Below are 21388 nucleotides of genomic sequence, written 5' to 3'. Positions count from 1 at the left end.
ACTGCATGGCAAAAGAAGCTTGCCTGCTTAATACTACCATGTCGTTTCATCTCTCAGACCTGACATATGCTGTAGCTGCATGGCTTGACTAAAATAAGTTATTTGAAATATCAAATCACACCTAGAGAAAGATGTGCATTTTAATTCACAGAGAATAAATAACCAGTATTGGACAAGACAGACTGGCTCCTGAATGATACAGCAGGGTGCACTTAGTAGGAAAGCAATGACGTTACCTTTTAATTAAAACTGCAAGAGATTATAATGTTCTTGAAAGGTGCCAGAATGACAGCACTACAAAATTAAGTCCTCACTTTCTCCTTAAGAAAAAAATGCCTCTTTAGGATACAGGTAGTATAATTTGTAAACCCCATATTTTTTAGAATCTAAAAGGCAAAAAAGAAACAGAAAAAAAACTTCAAATAACCTCAAAAAATGATTCAAAGTTAAGACACTCTGATTGAAAAAAAAGAAGTTGGGTGCAACATTTTCAAGCCAATTCATTTTTTAGGATGCAATCTAGGTAAGAAGCCTTTCCAAATATATAGATCTTTTCTATTTCCAGGAGCCTATCTCACAAATGTTTCCAGCCAACTTTCCCCAATCTGTCTTCATCAAGTAAGGTCACACCTGAAAACTACATGCACTCTAATTTAATTCCAATTAAAGTAACTGTCAGTGGCATTAAAATCAAGCTTTTTAAAGGGAGTAAGGCATAACATTTACAATAACATAAGGATCTTTTCAGCATCTTTGCAGAACCAAGACAGAGAAATTCACAACAAGAACTACCTTAACCATCAAAATTTAAGCAAAGGATGGAAAAGGACATCTTGATGTAAAAGGTTAATTAAGTCTTCATGCAACTTCCACTAAGCCTGAAAATACATCCCATTTTGCAGATTTGCTTCAACAGTTCAACACTTGTCATACTTCCTTACTTAGCAAGCAGGTTTACTGAAATAAGTGGGTCTATTTAAAAAATAAATATTTAACAGAGAAGATTGCTGGTTGTAAATTTGGCTGTTTCAATTTCGAGGTGCACAACTCCAGGCAGGCTTCGCAAAGCCAAGACCCACCTCATTTACACACATCATAATATATTTGTACCCATTCCCAAAATTCTGACTAGTTTTCACAGCTTGGAGCAGTGGCCAAGCCAGTAAAGAGCCAAGCTCACCAGTTCTCTACAACTTCACATTATAGGAATCGGGTGCTGGAAGCTTTTGTTGCTACCAACCTGGAACAAATCAATGTCAGTAATGGAAAGGCAGTATACCTTATCTGTCCCCAAATCTATTTAGCACTGAGTTTCCCATAGAAATCAATACTTTTGAACAGAGCTAAAATGCAAGACCCAAACCAAATAGATCCTACTCAAAATTCTTAACTTCTGCCACCTTGGATCTAGTACAGCTGCAGAATAGGAATTACATGACTTTTCCATTTGGTCAAACCTCTCAAGTCATTTGTCCTAGAACCTGAAAATCAACGGCATTTCTGAATAGGTGTAATTATTGAGAAAATATTGCTGTTAAATATCCACTGAATATTAATTTATGTAAATTTACAAGAAGACAGTGATAAAAATTACAACATACAGAGCCCAAGCTGGTATTCAGCAGCACTTTCCTACATTAGAGTTACAGGATCAGGCCACTAGTGCTTGATAAAATTTAAACACATTTGTTTATATCATTAAATCATCAGTCCCCAGCATCATGGCTGGCTTTCAACATTCATCAGAAATGGGATTTAGACCCATTTACACCTCAAAGACTGAAATATGTGTTTTTACTCAGTTCAAGCTAATGCCTAGACATTTGTGATCACTGATGAGATGCATAAAAAAGATTAAAAAAAATCCCAACCCAACTTTTGTAATATCCAAAACCTAATAATTTATTTTCACACATTATTAGTATACCTATAAAATCAAAATAGATACAATCTTGCCTTTTTTTGTGTAGTGGGGTTTTTTTGTTTGCTTGGTTGGTTTTGTTTTTAATAACATCAATGTAATGAGTTTTGCAACTAGGAGAAGCTAACTTCCTTTAAGAAAGAAGCTGTGTAAATCTGCATATCCATAGAGCTATAATGTGTTGGAGGGGCATCTACCTGCAATACTCTGCTTTCGAAGGTATCGTACGAATGTTGCAAGTATTGGGCCTGCCAGAGAGGATGCTGTGTAGTGAGACCCTTGCCACAGTCTGGAGAAATATGGGAGAACAGAACCACAAAAAATCAGGCTGAGTTACTTTCTGTGGTAAACTTTTTTACTTTACTTGTACTTAATAGCCTAAGAGACCAATATTATAAGTTAAAAGGGACAATAAAAAGCCAAGACAGGTACCTGATAAAATAATAAAACATTCTCAACAACTCAGTTTTATAACAGAGAGGTTAACTGTGTAAGAGGGTAAGGGGGAACCCTTGATGTACAATCTTATAAGTACTATAAAAGTGAAAATCAATGCATACCTACAATTTTGCCTGATGAACAGTGCTTACTACTGGAGTGAGGGAGGGTCTAGATGAAATTCCTGAGACCAGTTTCTCTGTTGGCCTGTTCCTTCCCTAGTGGGTCCTGGACAAGGTGGATCCAGACTCCTTGGTAACATCAGTACTTTTGGGGTCAAACTTATTTGGTAGATGTGACTGCACAAGATGCAAAAAGACCCCTGCTCTTTCCCTTTCCCCCAGAAGATAAAAAACTACAAGAACATCATTAAGACACACGATCATCCAATATATAGGCCTGTTTCAGCAACCCTAGTAGAGCAAGGTCTCCCTGTCACAGGCTCAAGCTCAGTCTCAAGTCAGGACTCACTTATACTTAGCATCATCTACAGTCCAACACACGCCGAGACAGAGAAGTTCCAGCCCACCACCACTCAGACAGAACACATAAGCACGTTCTGCACCTTGCTGTGGGCTCAAGAACAAATTCATTAAGTCTGAAAAGACTGGACACAGAAGCAGCCATCTACACTATAGCACAAACCAGCAAATCCCCTGAGCTCAGCACTTTCTAGCTCAGTGTGGACACATTGCACCTCAGCTACGGCTAAGTGATACCTAAAAAAGCAGAGAGCACACAAGCAGATCAAAGCCTCTGTGTGTTTAGAGCTTTGTTCAAACCTTCTCACTATCTTGTAGCAAAGACAAAATCAGGATGCGGGTGCAAGACAACCACAGGGCTGGTTTGAAAGGACTGCTACCCAATAAAAGTTACTTTGTTTTGTTTTGCTTTTAATTAAAAAAAAAAAAAAAATAAAAAAGAGTGGAGCCAAACACTCAGCTGGCACAAAATCTCACAACCCCAGGAACTAGAGCAACTTATGCTAGCCAAATTCCTGCCCCTATGGTCTGATTCAGCCCTCACCAGCAGGCTTCCAAGCAAATCAAAGACATGAAGAAGCTACAAAGAGCTGACATTTCAGCCTCAGAAGTTGTCTCCAGAATGTCAGTACCTGGTACTACAGTACCTGATGCTTTTTTCCTGAGCCCCCTTTCTAATCTTAATCTGCAACTAAAGTGAATGCTGACTGGGTTTTGTGGGGGGTATTTTAATTAAAAGTACTCCCCTGTTTTGCTTGAGTAATACATTCTTCAGACACGAAATACGTTCTTCAGGCACAAAGTTCTACGAGTTGGGTGCTCAAAATTAGTGACTAGGAGTTAAGAAACTGCTTAAGCTCCTTCTAAATTATGCATCCTTGTGACATATGCATCTTCAAAGCTTAATGCTGCCCATGGGTATGTAAATATGCACCTCCAGAGAAAGAAGGAGGAATGGTAAGATGCTTGGGCATAACAGTTAAATATTCAGGATCATTCTGTCTCAGTTGGAAAGTGAGACAGAACACATAAACTAGTTTATGTGTTTTATGATTTGGCAATCAGAAAAGAAGAGGGAGGCTGAAGACAAGATATGACCATCCAAAGAGCATCCTTTTCTTTTACCAAAGACTGTAGAAAGCCTCTCCAGCAAGTGTTAACAGCTATTCCCACATCAGAACACCTGTCTCTCCACAGCAAAATTTCAATGCCTATTTTTAAGCCAAGACAGCACAGCCAGTATGTCTATCTCTGGTCTCCTTTAAGATGGCAGACACAACTGACAACAATATGAGCTACCAAAAAGCCCTCTCTAAAGGCTTTATAACACACACTTAGCAGGAAAGGCGGGTAAGAAGGGTGGGGAACAACAACAACAAATTCCAAAAGAACATCAGTGGATTGTAACATCCTAACCTGAATTGGTCCAGTGTTTAAAAGATAAACATCCCTGGAGACAACTACAGCCAAGAAAGAAGTTTAAAGAATCTGTATAAAGGCCAAAGCTAACCAAAGACACACAAAAAAAATCACACCTTTGTTCCGTTCCTTTTCTACTGGAAGAACGTGAGACAAAAAAACAGATGTGTGACAAAAGTTTCCAACAAGGCTCCAGGCAATGGTTTAGCATTACTAACAAGGCTACCAAGTTCCCATTTGCATGGTGGTGACATTTTCTGCATTCCTTCACACTTGTTTATTTCAGAGTAAATTCATGAACATGGAATTGCTTTGGAAATTAGTACAACTGGGAGCAGGTCTATTTGCGCTTAATGGGTGGTTCTTCCCTCTCCCATATAGCCTAAAAGGAAACCCTTCAACAGAAATAAAAGGGAATTAAGGAAAAAATACAATTTTATGGGTAATAAATGTGAGTAAAAACATTGAATGAGTGGTCTAATCAAGATTAAAGACTTGAGCAGAGAGAGAACAGAAGAACCACATCTGCATGTTCCATGTTGCCAATATGCCAAGATTGTATCTGGAGCCAAACTGTGGCCAGAGCCATTTAAGAAGAGAGTCTGCAATGCAGTATTTCAGGGACAAAAAAAGCAAACATAATTCCAAGTGTCTGAACATACAGTCTTTGTCTAGCACTGTAGAGGTACTGCAGCCAGCTATAGCATGCCTTAGTGGGCACAGCACTGCAGGAAAGACTTAAGGGGCTTTCAGCAAAGGTTACTGGCAGCAGTGGAGGAAAGGTCGAAAGAACCAAGCATAAGACTTCTCAGAGATGACAATGACAATCTACACTTCTCCAGAGTGTGTGAGCCTCAAAGAAGGAAAAGTTATGAAGGATGGTACACTCACATAGGGCATCTGTAGAAGCAACTGAGCAGAATGATGATGAGGAAAATTCAAGGCTGTGAAAAGGCGTCCCAGAGAAAATACAAAATAATTGTTGTTTCAAACAAGACAGCTCATCCTTTTCCTTGCTGTGGGCCAGCTGGCAGTGCAATGACACTTACAGCAGCCACATATTAAAACAGAATTTGCCATCTGTCTCCTGGACCTTCAGCCCACATGACTGTCACACCTCCCATCCACAGACACAGGAAAACTAAACTGCTAAGTTTCAGCACTTTCCTGGCATGCTCATTCTTCAACCCAGTTTTAAGCCACGGTAGAAAAGGCAGTGGGACACACAGTATTGTCCTGGGGTTGTCAGACAGGCACTCTGATCTGGATTTAAAAAAGCGTATTCTAAACTGGCAACGCATCCAGAGGATGGCCTCATCGGGACTTCTATCTGGTGCTTCTGCAGTTGTTGGACCAGAAACATCTTATTCTCCTTTTAAGTGAAAGGCTAAGATAAATAACACTTGTGCCATATATGAGCCATCAATATCGTTGTGCCCAGGCAAATGCTGTCTGCATTTGATTGGGATGTTCAGTGCAATAGATGCTGAAGCTTAGATCCAGATTTGAAAGTTCAGTTACAAACAAGCAAAGGAGCAGCAGCACCAACACTGTAACCACAAGTCATGAAGGCTGCAGTTCTGTTCAAAAAGGTTCCTTTTTAGCTGACCATCTTAATGTATCCTGCAGTGACATTCCTGTAGGTGGGTTATTGTGTGAATAAAGAACATCGGAAGATCAATGAGACAGTCCATAAATTATTTCCAACCTAAATCACAAATTCCACACTGGAATAACAGTCTTTGCTGCTTCTCTCACCTCCATCCTGAAACTTGCTCAACCTTTCGAAGTATGATGATATAGGAACTTGAACAATATCTAGAATGGCGAGGAGTGTCCGGGTCAGTCTGAGAAGCTCACTAAAGCTATAAAAGCCAAAGTATATGAGGTTTCGAGCCAGATGTACCACCTATAAGAAAAACAAATGAAAAATGAAGGAGACATCAGCAACCTTTGTGGTATTTGGCTGTATGACACAGTTGCATTTCACACAGCAGCTTTCACAGAGATTCAGATCTAAAGTGAACTCAAACTTAGTGCATTAGTGATTTAAACGGGCCTTGGACTAAGACCAGTGACATTAAATGTTTTTCAGAGTTAGACAAAACAATTGGCCAGTCAACTTACAACAGAGAGCAAAACCAACATGAGATTTAGGAAGGTTTGAAAGGATACAGTTTTATCTGGGGTAATATAGAAGATCAAGAGGAAAGACTCCAGGAAACTGTTTAAAGAGGAAGCAGCTGTGGAGAAGATGGAAGTCAGAAGAACAGGAAGATGATTGTTGTAAGTTTGAACAGAGGTGATTTCAGATGACCTGAGGCAGGAGCGCCAAAGCTTGGGAGGCAGATTGGAGGAAAAACTACAAAAGCTGTAAGCATTTCCCCTTTATTCAATGTTGTTTGAATCTAGAAGATTTAGGCCTATCTAAAGTTTCTGTCAGGAATTTCAAACAATATTTTAAAACAGGAATAGGCTATTCAGAGTATTTCCTTCAGTCATATCTTACACAGAAAAAATGACTTATATTGAGGAATTCCTGCACGCTAATTCACTAATGTTGAGAGAAAGGGCATACGGCCATTGACCCTCACACATATCCTTCCTTCTGCCAGTGAAATGCAGCCATCTCAGGAGAAGGAAGTTAAAATACAGCTGTCTGGCAGCAGACAGTAATGTTATTTTCTGCAGCAATGGTCACCACCAGGAACACTGGAATTAGGAACTGGTGCTTCTTTAGAACATTTTACACAAACATTATTCTGCAACTAGCTTTATTTTGAGAGAATCAATGTCGACTTATCTGAAATGAGGAGGAATACCACAAGTAGGATGCAGAAGTAGTACCTCAAATGTAAGTTTATTTTTCTCTTTGTCTCCAAAAGGAAAGGGCTGATTTACAACTTCTTTCAAGTACTCTTCTACAAATTCCATAGTTAGTGCAAACTTCCTCTTCATTTCATTCCTTGAAGAGTCTGTGAAAGAATCATATCTACAACACAAGGCACAGAAGGAAGGAAATTAAACACCTCTAATATCAGGATCAGCTGCTACTAAAGAAAAAAATAAACTGATCATGATGATATGAAATTACTGTCAGTTCTCTAGTTCTCTGCAAGTAGAAGGGGTAGAGGTCATTTGGTTCTTCATAGACACATAAAGATGCACAAACCTTCCCTCCAGCAGTACCAGGAAGGGTTGCAGTGAACAGGAATAACAGAGACAGGAAAATATCACAGTTCTGGCAGATAGCACTCTTAAATCTTGCTGTGGCAATTCAATAAGTCACTAAGTCTCAGCTGTCCTCTCTACCCATCATACAGAGTTCGATATTTCCACAAGACAGCAGATTATGAAAGCAGCGTGGGACAGTCAGCTTCCTCCTTTGCACCACCAACTAGGACTGATTTTTCATATATGTCAAAACAGTCCTTCATCTCACTAACAGAAGCAATACTGTTTGCTGCAGCTTTATACTTTTTCCTCTTTGTCTCTTCAGCCAGATACTCCCTGTCTGGGTGTCTAGCCCAGTGGTGCTGCCCCATCAAATCGATTAAGCCAGAGAGGGTTTCCATTAAGTCAGTGGGCCCTTCTCCAGTACTTAAATTTAACACATGCTTGAGAACTTTGCTGGGTGGAGGCCAAAGCCTCTGCAAACTGTTTCTGGGGCAAAAATGGTACCTAACTCTAAATTCTGGCTTTCCAACTGTGGCTTTCAAGTTGAGCTCGAACTGTAAAACTGAGTCTCAGCCTAACAAACCTGTAATGTTAGGCACAATTGGATTACTTCAAGTTCTGTTGGTCTGACGAATGGCCATTCCATTTTTCTCTAGCTTGTTCCCCGTAAGAACACAGTGGAAAATGAAACTGAAATATTACCATGTAAAGCTACCCATGGAAGTTTCCAACAGTAACAATAATTAATAGCTCTGTACTCTGCAACTAAATACCTTTTCACATACATGTGTATCAACATTAGATATCTACAACCATTTTTTTCTGAGACTAAACCCCACAAAATGCTTTTGTACTTCAGTTTGAAACACTTTCAACTCACTCGTGAATCGTGATCTTGGTAGGAATTTCAGTCCACAATCTGGCATATCTGACAGGTACCACAGATTCCTGAGGATCTCTGTCCACATGCATGTGTAGCATCAGCCGACAAAACGAAGCCCGGAGGTCGTAAGGGAGGCTTTCATCAGACATACATCGTAGGATCAAGTCAACTGACAGCTGTGCAGAAATCTGGTTGATGGCGAGATATTGGCGGTCCAGACACATTCTTGCAAAGAGGTTTAGTTGGTACCTTAATAAAAGGTAATAACATGGTATTCAAAGAAATCAGTTGGAATTGGAACAATGTACCACAGAATCTCACTTTAAAAGCCTGAAGTCAGCCTTTCTGGTATAAATCCTAAAAAGTAACAAGAGTGACTTTGCTAAGCAAAGGATCAACTTGCCATTAAAAATGATGTCAGGCTCCAGACCCCATGAAGACTGGGCTCCCTTTGAAACTCAGAGGAAGCATTGTTCAATGGAAGGCTGAAGCATCTGGACTGTTTTCAACTAGTGTAAGACACTGCTCTGTGATGCCATTTCCCCTCTAATTCCCAGGACACTCAGGACACTCCTTCCTCAAAGCATGCCTTGCTTCCAGGGCAACAATAAAGCCCAATAAATAAAAGAGGCAAAATGATAGAGACACAAAGAGCTGTCATGAGCAAAGGAAACTCGAATAGACAGCAGAGACTGTGATTCCTACAGGAAAACCTTGAAACAAAATTTAATCCTGGTTTCTGGCATGACCTGACTTCTTTTTTTGATACTGGGAAATGAACTGGATAAGAACAGCATCAGGGTCTTCAGAGAGTTTACAGTTTCTTCCATTTGAATAAGCAGGTTTTCACCTGTAGTAGGTAAGAACTTCTAAATCAGCTTTTGTGCCCTCCTTCGCCTCCTGAGCCAGATGCCTGATGGCTTTGCCATGAGGCTCCTTGTTACTGTCAATCCAGTAAAGCCATACTTCCTCTTCATCAATGTCATCTGAGATGACTGGGCATTCCAAAGGATTGTCCATTTGTGTCGAAACCAGCCTGCAAACACAAACCATTCACAATGAAGCCACTAGCAAACTGTCACAAACTTAACAACAGAGCAAGTAGCAAAAAGATATGTTCTGATTATGGATGCTCACTTGGTCTGAATGAGAATGTCAGCATTCCCTGGGCTCAGCATAAACTTGCAGATGAGTTCCTGAGTTACTGGTATTGCTGTTGTGTTAGATACACACAGGTCCGCTAGATAATCCAAGAATCTGCACTCAAAAAACCACAGATGCGACAGAACATGAGACTTAAAATATTACACAGAAACACTGCAGAGGAAATCTCTAACATCCATCACTAATATGCTCAAGGGAGCATATAGTGCAAAATTCATCAACACACGATCTTTGCTGATTCATACTCTTGCAACTCACAACAGATAAAGATGAATAATAGCTTTTAGAGCCAACCTGAATGGTTCTGAATGATCAGTCAGGGAGAGAAAAGAAAAATATCCCAAATTTGACAATCGTCAGCAAATCAAAGGCCAAAGAGTTGTGCTAGAACTTAAGAGCAGCCTGAGGCTGTCTTATGTTTGGCTGGCAAGAGACCTCTACTGAAGGCCCTCATTCTCGAAGAGAATAAAAAGCAAGAGTACACATTCTCACCCAGCTTTCCCATCAGGTAACATTTATCTCCCTAACTCAAGTAGCAAGGAGATGTGGCTTGTCCTGGAGATAGCCATGTGCCCTCTGATGAACTCCACTGCAGTGAAGGAGTTCACACCTCCACATCTTAAAGATGCCTTTTAAACTCTCTGAAGAGACACAGCCAACAATGAGTGAAGATCTGTCAGGACCTGAAGACAGGACCTCTGTATTCAAAGAGATCATTCCAACACGTAAAGCAGAAATAACAAAGCTTTGCATGGAAATCAGTTTCCTATGAATTTGTCTTTCAAATTTAGGTCTTCTGGTATTGAACGAGGTTCAGGCTGAGGCTTTCCTCACAGTTGGGACATTCATTAGGTATCTGCTTCTGTCCCTCTTTCATGGAGTCCTCTGTGTGTATTAACAGTAGTCCATATTGCAGCCTTTGCCTCACTGGAATATAAAAAAGGCCTGTTCCCTCTATGTAGCTTCTTCTTTTCATGGCATTCGTAGGCACCGAGTATTTCTAAGCCTGCCACTCCTCTGACAAAGGAAGGTAAAACTGGGCAAGGGGCTCAAGAACCGGTGGGGGAGCAGATATGAGCAGGCACAGAGAGATCATATACTCCACTTCCTTAGAAATCCAGGTAAAAAAAATGACCATCTACTATCAGCCATTCAAGGTTCCAATAGTTTGAACCTCTATAAGCGATCATCCTACCAGAGGGAATCAGAAAATCATTTCTGCATTAGCACAGACTATACTCCCCACTGAACTGCAAGGGATGAGCACCAAAAGCATTTTTAAGGTACACTTAGGAACAATTTTATCCATCACTGAAATGAAGCTTTGTGACAACAGGTAATTAACAGTGCACAGCAACATTGATCACAAACATAATATTAAGTAAATGGCACATAATTACATAGAATTCTGGAGGAGTTACCTAGTTGGAGCTAAAATGCAGGAAGGTTTTAAATTTTGGAGCTCATGTATTTTAGAGCATACTGCCACAATTCTTATTCACACAAGCAAGTGCTGCAAAACTCTACAAGACTCTCCATGAAAATAAGCATCATAAGATCATGCCTTTACTGTTCAGATTGCATCTTCTTGGCAAGGTACATTTTTCAAGCATTTATTGCTTTTGGACTTCAGCCTTAAAGAAAGGAATACACAGCAGTTGCACAATGTAGTTATGTAACAAACACTATGACATCCTCTGCCACAAAAAAAAGTGACATGAGATTGTCAGTAAACACTAGGACCTTTCAGTACTGAGAAGGAGCTGATTCACATGTAATTTCCTTTTAGTACTGATCAAATCCAACACAGCTTAGCATGGGAGAGGAAATAAGATTACAGTGAGGCAAAACAGCTGCAGACATATAGAGAACATTTGAAGCAGCGAAGCACCAGGACCTTGACCAATATCCCTAATCGCTAACAGAAAAATGGTATTCACAATTACAGTGGACATTATTTGGCCCTCAGTACATTAATTTCCTAGATTTGTATCACTTCAGTAATTTTACATCTGAAAATCCAATGAAAAATAAATCCATTTCCTTTATATTCTGACCTAAAGCTAATAAAAAAAATTCTAAATGAGTGACAGTTAAGGTCAGAATTTTTCATTGGGAACAAGAGCTGGTCTAGGACAGATGTTCACTGGGATCTTCACTGCCCTAGGCCCCTTTCAGGCCTGACCTGGAATTACAACCTGCAGGAAAATTGGTATTAATAAAAGCTTAGAAAAATTCACGTTTGTGTAATTGCACCAAGATGATTATCAGAGGAACCAACACAAGTGGCAGTTTCTCAGAGGAGTTGCAGAGTTATGAGAAATTTAAATTTGTCTGTTTCTCTTTGTCCCAATTTGAACTAAACCCAAATTTTCAAAAAGTCCCTGCAAAGTATAAACCCTCTTTTCAGTAAGCTCTAGTTCTGAAATGCAGATATGGTCAAATCCCGAGAATTGCACGTAGTTGTGACATTTTCTAACATGACATGCATATACATGTGGGGTTTCTGTCTGCCAGGTCAAAACAAATTAAGCTGGGAAAAAGCGACAACAAAACAATGAATAGTAGTCAGATTCACAGCTACTGAATACAGAAAAGCCTATCAATACAGAAAAAGAATGTTAAGTGGACCACTTCAAACCTTGGCTCTCGATTTCTCCTGAGTAAATTAACAAACGTCTCTATTTCTTTAGCTGTGATGTGTTTCTCTAGCAGCTTTCTGTTGTTGTGCAACAAAGCTGTGATGGTGTCTTCTGCCAGAATATCATAACCAATCTGGGACTGCATGACACAGAAGTTCTTAGCAATGTATTCCTGAAAAAATGAAAATTCCCATGATGACCTGTTAAGCAGTAAGGTTTTTCTTTTAGAACCAGAGGCATCCAGCTCAATTAGTAACAATAACCCTCAAAACTTTCCTCTCTGAACTGGCATGAATTTAGAAGAACATATGAACACCGAAAGTATGTCCCCCAGAAACAGATTCAATGATGACTAACTCTTCTTATTCTTTGATAAACCAAAGAAATGAATCCATTAAGATATATACAAAATTCAAGCAATGGCAAGCAATTTTTTAAAAGGAAAAAACAAAAGGCTTTATAATGTTTAAGAAGCTTTCTTTGCTGAGTCTTCTTTTCTCTCTTTCCCTCCAAGACAGAAATATTTCCGTAAAGCATTAGAAAGAAAATAAAGAAGCCATACATAGCAGTTCCATCTTTTCTCTCTAGTCCCTTTAGCCCTATAAAGTTAGTGGAGTTTTTCTCTGCTGCAGTGTGCAAAGCACTCATCACCATGTTCTGAAACACTTCTTGCTCATGCGGAGTCTCCAGAATTGGGAAATCAGACTACCTGATAGAAAAACCTCTGGTCTGATTCACTGCCATTCATCTACAAATATTTAAGCAACAGAAACAGACAGTTTTGCAGACTTCCCAGTTTATAATCCAGAGTCCAAGAGCATAATTTTAATAACAGAAAGCTCATAAATGAAGCAGTGGACCCCAGGCTCGGTCAGAGCTTGTAAAAGTACAAGGTGAACCTATGATATTCATTGTTGATCATTCAATTCATATACAAATGCCTACAAAACAAAAACACTATTCCTCAGTATATGACAGTGACTTCTTACTACTAACCTCCACAAAATCCAGTCCTTTCACCATTACCACTTTTAAGTGCAGAGAGTGATGTCAAACCCATGATATATAATTGTAGTAATCAGAAGGAAAATTATCTTTAATACCACTGACCTGGTTCTTCCTATAGTCCTGTTGGGAATGTCTGAGAACTCTGTAACATAATCTTAACATGTACTTGTATGGAGCATATCTCTGGTCACCTAGATCTTCAAGTCTCAGCATCGATCCTTCACCTTTGTCCTTAAAAGGAGCTTTGAGGATGCCAAATATCTGTTTGAAATCAAAACCACTCAGAATGAAAATCAAACCCAGATTTTTGCTTAACTTACAGCAGTCAACAGAAATGTGCTCTGACAGGATCAGCACAAGGGCCTTATTGACCAAAGTCAGAAGTGAGTCACTGCAGTTACCTATATATGACCAAATACAAGAGTGGGCACAATCTCAGACATTACAGCTTTATGTGTTTAGCTTTACATTTCGCACCAACTTGACTGATATTGCTTCCCCTTCACTATTTTAAACATTAAGTGCCTTAGCTTTGGGCAAATTAAAGATGAAAAGGAGGACAATACTGGCTCCATTTTCATCCTTTTCTCCTTTTCTTTTTTTTTTTTTAATTATTATTTAATTTCAGGAGGCTGCTTAAAGATAATATTAATTTTGATTTACATGCAAGTTGATCCTCATACAAAAAAAGTCAGGGATCCATAAGGGCATTAGAATTTCTCCCATATGGGGAACACTTGCAGAATTGGGGCCATGTTGCAAGCCTGTTTCAAATTTTGTAAAGAATTTGCTATTGAATATAGTCTTAAAAGTTATTTGAATCACATGAAACTGCCATGAAACAAGTTGCCCCCCCCCGTGCTTCTATCTGATCCACAGACCAAGAAGTGAGCCTTGAGTAAGTAGTGCCATATCTATCCAATCTAACCAGACACAAATCCAACAAGGCATAAGCCAAGCTACCTAAAAACAACATTTTCTCAAATCACTCTCCTACAATCTGTTTTCTAAAGCAAGTTATTAATACAGTAGGACATACCTGAGCCAATATATTTTGCTCCCTCATTAATTTTTGTCGTTCTCGGTTTGGCTTGCTAATGACCACATCCAAAACTTCCTGCCCATTGTTAGGCACATCAGCAACAAAGAAAATGAGATCTTCCAGTAACTTGGTTACAAACCTAGAATGAATAGACAAATCGTTATTACAGACAATCATTCAACACTTGCTAGGATTCATTAAGAAAGAAAATCACCGTTTAGAATAAGCTTTATCTAGTACAACGGAACTTCAATCACTGCAAAGTTAAGTTTGGCATATACTTAAGGATTCCAGACCTTTGTTCAGCAGAAGCTTAAATCCATCACAGGGATGTTTACCAAGGCATTAAACAACCACCAGAGGGGAAAAAAGGAGAAAAATACAGGAGGGTGGACTGAGGAAGAGTATTCAGAAATCCAAAATCTATACAAGCTGGCCTCAAGGCCCAGGAACAGTAGAAAGACACAGTTTCATAGCCTAGCAAGGATTTTTATGCTTTATCACAGACATGGGTCCATGAAAAAAGAGGATGGACTTCCTAGAGGAATAAAAACATTCTGCCACTAGAACATTTTCCTACTGACCTAAGAAACTCTTGAAAAATTACTATATTTGTTTCACTCTTTGCTACACAAAAGATTTGGCAGAAGCAAGTGCTAAAAAGGACAGAGGCAGTAGTAATTCCTTCTATCCTACCTTCAAAAAATGCAAAAAGAAAGAATAAAAATGCAAATGCAAAAAGAAAGTGGTCATTTCCTCTTTATTAGTAACATACCTTGCCAGGCATGCACGGAAAGAAGTACAGATGACCACAGATTTCAATGAAACTCCATTAAAAGAGCTAGCGATCTTTTACAAACAAAACCTAGCATGTCTCCTACCTTGGGGAAGCATCATCTGAATTTGGACAGCATCTAGTCTATAACTACTAAACCTGTAGACATGCTATGAAAGCAGCAGGAAGATGCCCAGTAGATTTTCAAAGTCATCTCTGGGAGCCAGACACAAAGCTTCCATTACCCACAAGAGGGCTGGGTTATTCAGTTAAACCCTCTAAGTGAGCTTTAGCTTTAAAAATCTCAGCCCTCTGGTGGAGAACAGCAAGGTTCCCCCCTACAGAAAAGGTAGTAAAGGTAGATGTAGGATAGAGCAATCAGGAATAAACTGTTGGTACCCCTACTTTCCTAAGATGGAAGGTGGTAAGACTGATAAAAGAGTTGTTTGTTTTTTCCCTGAAGGAAATCACAGGAATAAACAAATAATGGCACTATTCTGAAACCACTGTGAAACATTTTATAAGTGTGTTATACCAACCTCTCAACATCAAGATTTGACAATACTGGGTTGCAGCGACACAGCAGTGCAAGGTTAATAGATGGATGTCACACCTTGATTATGTCATATCCCTCTCTGGTTCAACTCAATCATGGCATGGCCCATCAGCTTTTCAAGGCTGAGTACCAACACCCAAGCCATTACAGATTTGCCTGTTAATATAAATTCTCCACCTGATATTAAGCCATCTGGTCTAACTGCTACTGACAACTGACAGCAAAAATTCAGTTTTATCACCAAAAACTAACATTTTCAGCAAAATGCTGTGTATGATGCATGGTGGAATAGAAGTTACAAATTAACACTGCTAGAGATGCTGTCTAACATTCAGTTTAACCACAGACAGCTGAAAACAAGTAGGGAACTAAATCACTGGCAGTGGGATATATTTGGCTACCATGTGCAACAAAATCCCTTAATTCAGGGGCGGGTGTGAAGAATAGACATTCTAATAGTGCTACAGCTGAAACATGGATGAATACAAAGATAAATACCAAAATGATGTAAAATAGGAAAAGAGAACAGGGAAAAAACAAGTAAGAAAGGAAAGGGGCTAATTGGGGCAGCTTCTCTGTCACTCTGAGACTTTCTTCTACTTTTCTTGCAGCATGAATGTGCAGTACAGTGAACTCCATACAAATCAAGAGTCCTGCCAAGCTTCCCACCATATATTTGGCTTTCTTTAACATGAGAATCAAATGCAGTGGACCCCTATATTACAGCTCGGAAGTGGTTTATCAAAGGAAATTAAGACAAACACCTTTGCATTTGCCCAGGGAGCTGGGGCTGTTTTATGTGGCCAGTGAGCTGGGGAAGTGCTGTTTGCCCCCATTTTACAGATGAGATACACTGACCAGCCTGAGGTGCAGCAAGGATGCTCTGACAGAGGTGGAATCTAACCCCAAACTAGCATTCTCAGCACTGAAATGTCCTCTCCCAATTTCACAGATGTTACCAGCTTACCCATTACTGTGATGTCATGATGTCATGAGTAACCAAATACCAATTTAAGAGGGAAAAAAATAAAACTCACTAACCTCCTTTCATTCTGGGTTATTGTTCCATTCTCCAGCTTTTTAACAGTTGATGCTAACACCTTGTTTGCATCATTGGCAAAGTCCAAGTCTCTGACCTCAGACAGAGGAACTGATACAATGGCAAAAGCTTCCTTGTCCTCTTTTGTTTGGCACGTCCCAATCTGTAATAGTTTTTGGTTTAATATGAGTAAACAATCCTTTTACCTTTATCCTAATTATTATTATGCATATTTTATATGTTAGAAGTGAGATCACCAGAAGAGAACTTCAGGAATTATTTGGGATTTCAACCCCAAGACATACGTGTTTACCTTTAACATCACAGGCCTCTCTTCATCAGTATCTATTGGAATGCTGGTACTAGTGACCCAAGTGTTAGTGCATAAATGCCTTAGCCGGACATAGGAGTTCCTAAAGAAGAACAAAGCAAACAACAGGTTAGATGGATCAGTCCTGAGCTAAAGTGGGCAAGGTGGGATGCAATACAACACATGACCATGACATAAAATTTGAGGGCATGAGTCACACCAGCCACACATAATAAAAGGATGAAGGAGATCTGAAAGATACTGCAGTACCCCTTTCCCTTGTTTCCTCCTTTCTCACTCAGAACAGAGCTGCAACAAGAACAAAACAGCATCTTGGGATTATGTAGAATGCTGGTTTTAAGTATTTATATAAACCTAGGAGTAAAATATTCTTTAAAGAAAAAAATTAAAAGAAAGGTGTTATAAAATCCCATCTGAATAGAAATACATTTCATGAATAAAACCAATTCTTTTCTTATTTTTTTTTTTCTGCAGAGTAATGAGCCCCTTCAAGGTGTCACAGCACAAAAGCCAGAAAGTAAAACTGACCATGGTTTCACAGCTTCACCATTATGATCTCCAAACCCTTGTTCCAGGGAGCAAGCATTTACAGTACCAGTTCTCAACTGAAAATCGAGTGAACAAAGAGCAGACATGAGATTCTTCTAAATTCTTTCCATATGATAATCTATGGTATTATCAAAAAGCAGAGCTGAGAAATCAATTACAATTTTTACTCTGAATTCTACTTTTTAAATATATTCACTGTGGTCTTCATTCATGCTCTCCCTTTCATGCTGATGGGCTTTAGTATTCAAGTAAGCAAATTATCTGGCAAAATTTAGCATAGCAAATACACTTCAAAGCTGCATACATCAGTATTTGCGGGTACCCAGCTTTAAAATCCACCCTCGTAACAACTAGCCCCGAATGTCTGCATGCCCATTCAGTCACAACCTACAGCGAGTGACTTATCTAGCCAATCTCAGCAACACACCACAGTTGAAATTTCAAATATTGACAATTAAAACCCAGAGCCACTTGCTGAATTCATTTGAATAGCAAATGTGTTCAGTGGCATCATGATCTGACAGGGAAACAGAAGCCCAGTTTACCATACACGTTATTTTGCTGGGAACAATTCAGTTAGATCTATCAGCAGTACAGTTTTTCAAGCAGTGCACTGGGCTCAATTCTGTCCTCATATGTATCTGTGCTAAATTTTGCCCCTAATTTTTCTCTTCACAGACTCTTTTTAGGTGTCACTTGTTTTATGCTTATAATTATTTTACCCAGTCACAGCAGCAGTATCAAGTTTTATACATCCCTTGTTTATCCATGAACACTCCTCAAATTTTAACTGAAGGATAATACTTGCTCATGTTTGATTTTTTCTGCTTTACTCACCTGCATAATACTAGGAATGAACCCTGTCAATGCAGCACTATTTGCCTTTCTCTACACACCCCCGCCCCGTTTTTTTTTTTACCTTGGAACCAGGCAATCAGCTCTCTGAAGAGTGGTGGCATCCAGTTCAAAGAGAGATGCGATGTCATTTCCATGTGGCACAGAGACCAAAGTATACATAATCTTCTCCCCTGCTTGGCGTTTCTTCTTTGAAGCAGGAAGGTCGCCGTCTCTCTGCTGATTAGGTACAAGGGTTATTTGCTTGCATGAGGGCCCATTATAAATTCACCATTTACCTTGCAGACAAGTAATACATCTGAATTGTACTTTTTTTTTTTTTTTTGCATTCTAGTAAGAATGTTCCATGACTGGCTTTGGAGTGCGTAACACAAAGGATGCACTTTGCCCCAGGCACATGGGGTCTCAGACAGTCATTATAACAACAGCAGGTCACAAGCTACAGAGAGACTGAAGTATCGTATACATTATTACTTGACACTTCCAACTTCAAAAAGCCTGTTCACTCCCAACAGATGTAACTACACAGTGCTCATTTGGAAAGGGCCAAAGTTAAAAGAAGAGAACTAATGAAAATTGGATTTTTTTAAAGGGGGGAGGGGATTTTAAAAGTTAGCAATTTGCCTAAATCCACTGTTGTGTTATTTAAGTTTGCTCATTTTTCTCTCTCATATGGTCAGAATCACAACAGCACACTTTCCAAACAGCAAAAGCCAAAGTACCTACTCCAGTAAGATCAACTTGCTATTGGAAGGGGGCACAACACAAAGCAACAGCTAGAAATCTTTGGACAGGCTGATAATGCATTGGAGGCTGGATCAAACATAGGTCTGAGTTTGCCCCCTGCAACTGGAGAAGCTTGTTCCCTTCGAGAAGCCTAGCTTTCAAGTGACAGATATACAAAGTTGTGTTGTGTTGCCACAACAAAGTTGTGTTGGCATGCAGATCTAAGGTGGTGATCTTTTCCCATTGTCTGCTGAAAGTCCATGGGAATTTGTGACCCAGCACCACTAAGCAGCCATCTTCATTTTCAGTTATCTACATACCTTTGTCTTCACAGGCTCTAAATGCTACCCTCCCTAAGCACGTATCTTTGCTTGAAGGAGCAATTTGGAGTCTCTACTCATAACCACACAGCAACCAACAGAATTACTGGCATAAGTAAAAGCTGCTCCTCTGGGGTATTGAGTTACACATATTACAAAAGACTAATAACCAATTAAGAGACTGGCAGCCCAGGGCCCTTCACGTACACAAAATATATCATGGAGGGAGAGGAAGAGGAATGACAAAAGCCAAAAAGAAAAATTAAACACTGGAAACCTGAAATACTATTATAATGATTTATAATGCACCACTAGGGAAGACATGTACAAAGCAACATAAAGAGGCTAGGCTGTACTCAGGTTGCATTAGTATCTTGATTAAAACCAAACTGTAAGGAATAATCAAGGGCAGAGCTTTGATTATTCATGTTGCCAATTGAGATTAAGCAACCAAATCAAGGATGAGTGAAACCATGTAAAAAACAGCTAGTTATCACCTAATTTCAAGGCGCTTTTTTAGTCCTTCCATAACACCCATTTTTCCATTAACAAGCCTAAAAAATGCCAGCTTTCCATTCCATTACTTCTATCAAGGACAGAGGCAGTAGGAAAAAAAACCAGGAAGAAATCTTCTCAGAAGTTTTTCTTAGGCTTATCTAGTCTAGAGAACTGTCACTAGTTTTTGAGAGGAAGGTTTGCTGAGACAAAGGGCAACCATATCCTGTGTTTCACACAAGACTAAACTCATCTGGCAGTCCTCACATCCTACCATATCCCACAACTCAAAAATACTAAACAAAATCACACAAAAAACCTGTATGCAAGGATTGAAAAAAATAGCAATTTTTTTTATGATTTCTATACATAATTTGTTTTACATATTCAGGATGAGACACAAATTGGAGAGGCAAACTATAAGAGAATCCTCTTAACAGCTTAATAGGCATGAGTCACAGCCTAACATCAAATGAAAATCTATTTCCTAACTTTAAATTGGAAAACCAATTTAAAATTCAACAGGTCTGTAAAGGGGTGAGTAGCACAGGATAGTTTCTTACAGCATCCAGACTTTCTGATATTTCCCATAACTTACATTCAAATGTAGTTAGGGTTTCCCAGAAACTACTCACTCTATTATAATTTCCAAACTGTAAAGACTGGTATACAAAAAGGCAGGACACTTTATCATTTTAATCATTTTTCCCCTGAGGCTCTGGGAAAAATACAGACCAAAATATAAAACCATAAACATAAAACCATGTTCTACTCTGTGTTGTACTTGCTCATGACATAATGTCCGACCACCCCCACCAAGTCATTATGCACACGTTTCTGTGACAGGAGGCAAAGCCAAAGTCAGGTCTTCAGTGCTTTAGTAGCTCATGCTAACCATTAGCTTTGTGAAGAAGTTCATCCTGCAGTTTCACCCACTCATTAGTCTCTCAACTAGTGTATACATGCAGTTGAGCAACAGAGTTGGCTCATCAGGCCTAAATCCTGCCAACCAGGCTTAGCTGCCAAATCAGACCCGGCATAGGAGCAAGAGCTGGTATTTAGTCTAAACAGAAACACCACTTCAACAGAGGACAGTGTCTGCAACACTGCTAACCGCAATGCAAAGCTTAGCTGTGCAAAATCAGACCTTCACAAAAGTAGTACAGTACTTCCAGACTAGACTCCAGCACAAACCTCAGAACTCTCCTTAGAATGTTTATTTAGGATCTCAGACACACCTCACAAACCAACCTGGATTACTGGTGTTAAGCACTAGTCTTGGAAAAAAACATGTAACAAGAAGTGACCTTCAACTTGACAGCTCTGAAAACAACTTACATACATGGAGTGCATGGGAGAAAGCAATACTGTCATTAGATATGAATATACATGGAATTCTACTTATGTCTGAATTTATATCTGAGTGCACATGCCTCTCTTTGTGTGAGAGAGGAGAATGCACACACACACTTGCACATAGAAAGTTTCTTGTGATTAACTTAGTAAGCAGTCATAAGAAACTGCACTTAACTTAGCCATTATTGAATCAGCAGATAAGTCTATAAT

General features: G+C 39.4%; 1 protein-coding gene across 4 annotated transcripts in view; it reads right to left on the bottom strand.

Moving 5' to 3' along the window:
• The window catches only part of ITPR2 (inositol 1,4,5-trisphosphate receptor type 2), a 264777-nt gene that overhangs the window by 165833 nt on the left and 77556 nt on the right, over nucleotides 1–21388 (bottom strand). For all 4 annotated transcript variants that reach the window (XM_030477958.1, XM_030477953.1, XM_030477954.1 and 1 more), the window contains 11 exons: nucleotides 18346–18500; nucleotides 16860–16959; nucleotides 16549–16709; nucleotides 14174–14315; nucleotides 13237–13395; nucleotides 12126–12298; nucleotides 9458–9577; nucleotides 9171–9356; nucleotides 8318–8569; nucleotides 7108–7252; nucleotides 6019–6169 (listed from right to left, as the gene is read on the bottom strand). In XM_030477958.1, coding sequence (XP_030333818.1) covers nucleotides 6019–6169; nucleotides 7108–7252; nucleotides 8318–8569; nucleotides 9171–9356; nucleotides 9458–9577; nucleotides 12126–12298; nucleotides 13237–13395; nucleotides 14174–14315; nucleotides 16549–16709; nucleotides 16860–16959; nucleotides 18346–18500 — 1744 coding nt within the window. The remainder of the gene's footprint in view (nucleotides 1–6018; nucleotides 6170–7107; nucleotides 7253–8317; nucleotides 8570–9170; nucleotides 9357–9457; nucleotides 9578–12125; nucleotides 12299–13236; nucleotides 13396–14173; nucleotides 14316–16548; nucleotides 16710–16859; nucleotides 16960–18345; nucleotides 18501–21388) is intronic.

The sequence above is a fragment of the Strigops habroptila genome, chromosome 3 (assembly GCF_004027225.2).
Source record: "Strigops habroptila isolate Jane chromosome 3, bStrHab1.2.pri, whole genome shotgun sequence".
NCBI classification, from domain to species: domain Eukaryota; kingdom Metazoa; phylum Chordata; class Aves; order Psittaciformes; family Psittacidae; genus Strigops; species Strigops habroptila.
This window is presented reverse-complemented; position numbering and strand designations above follow the sequence as displayed.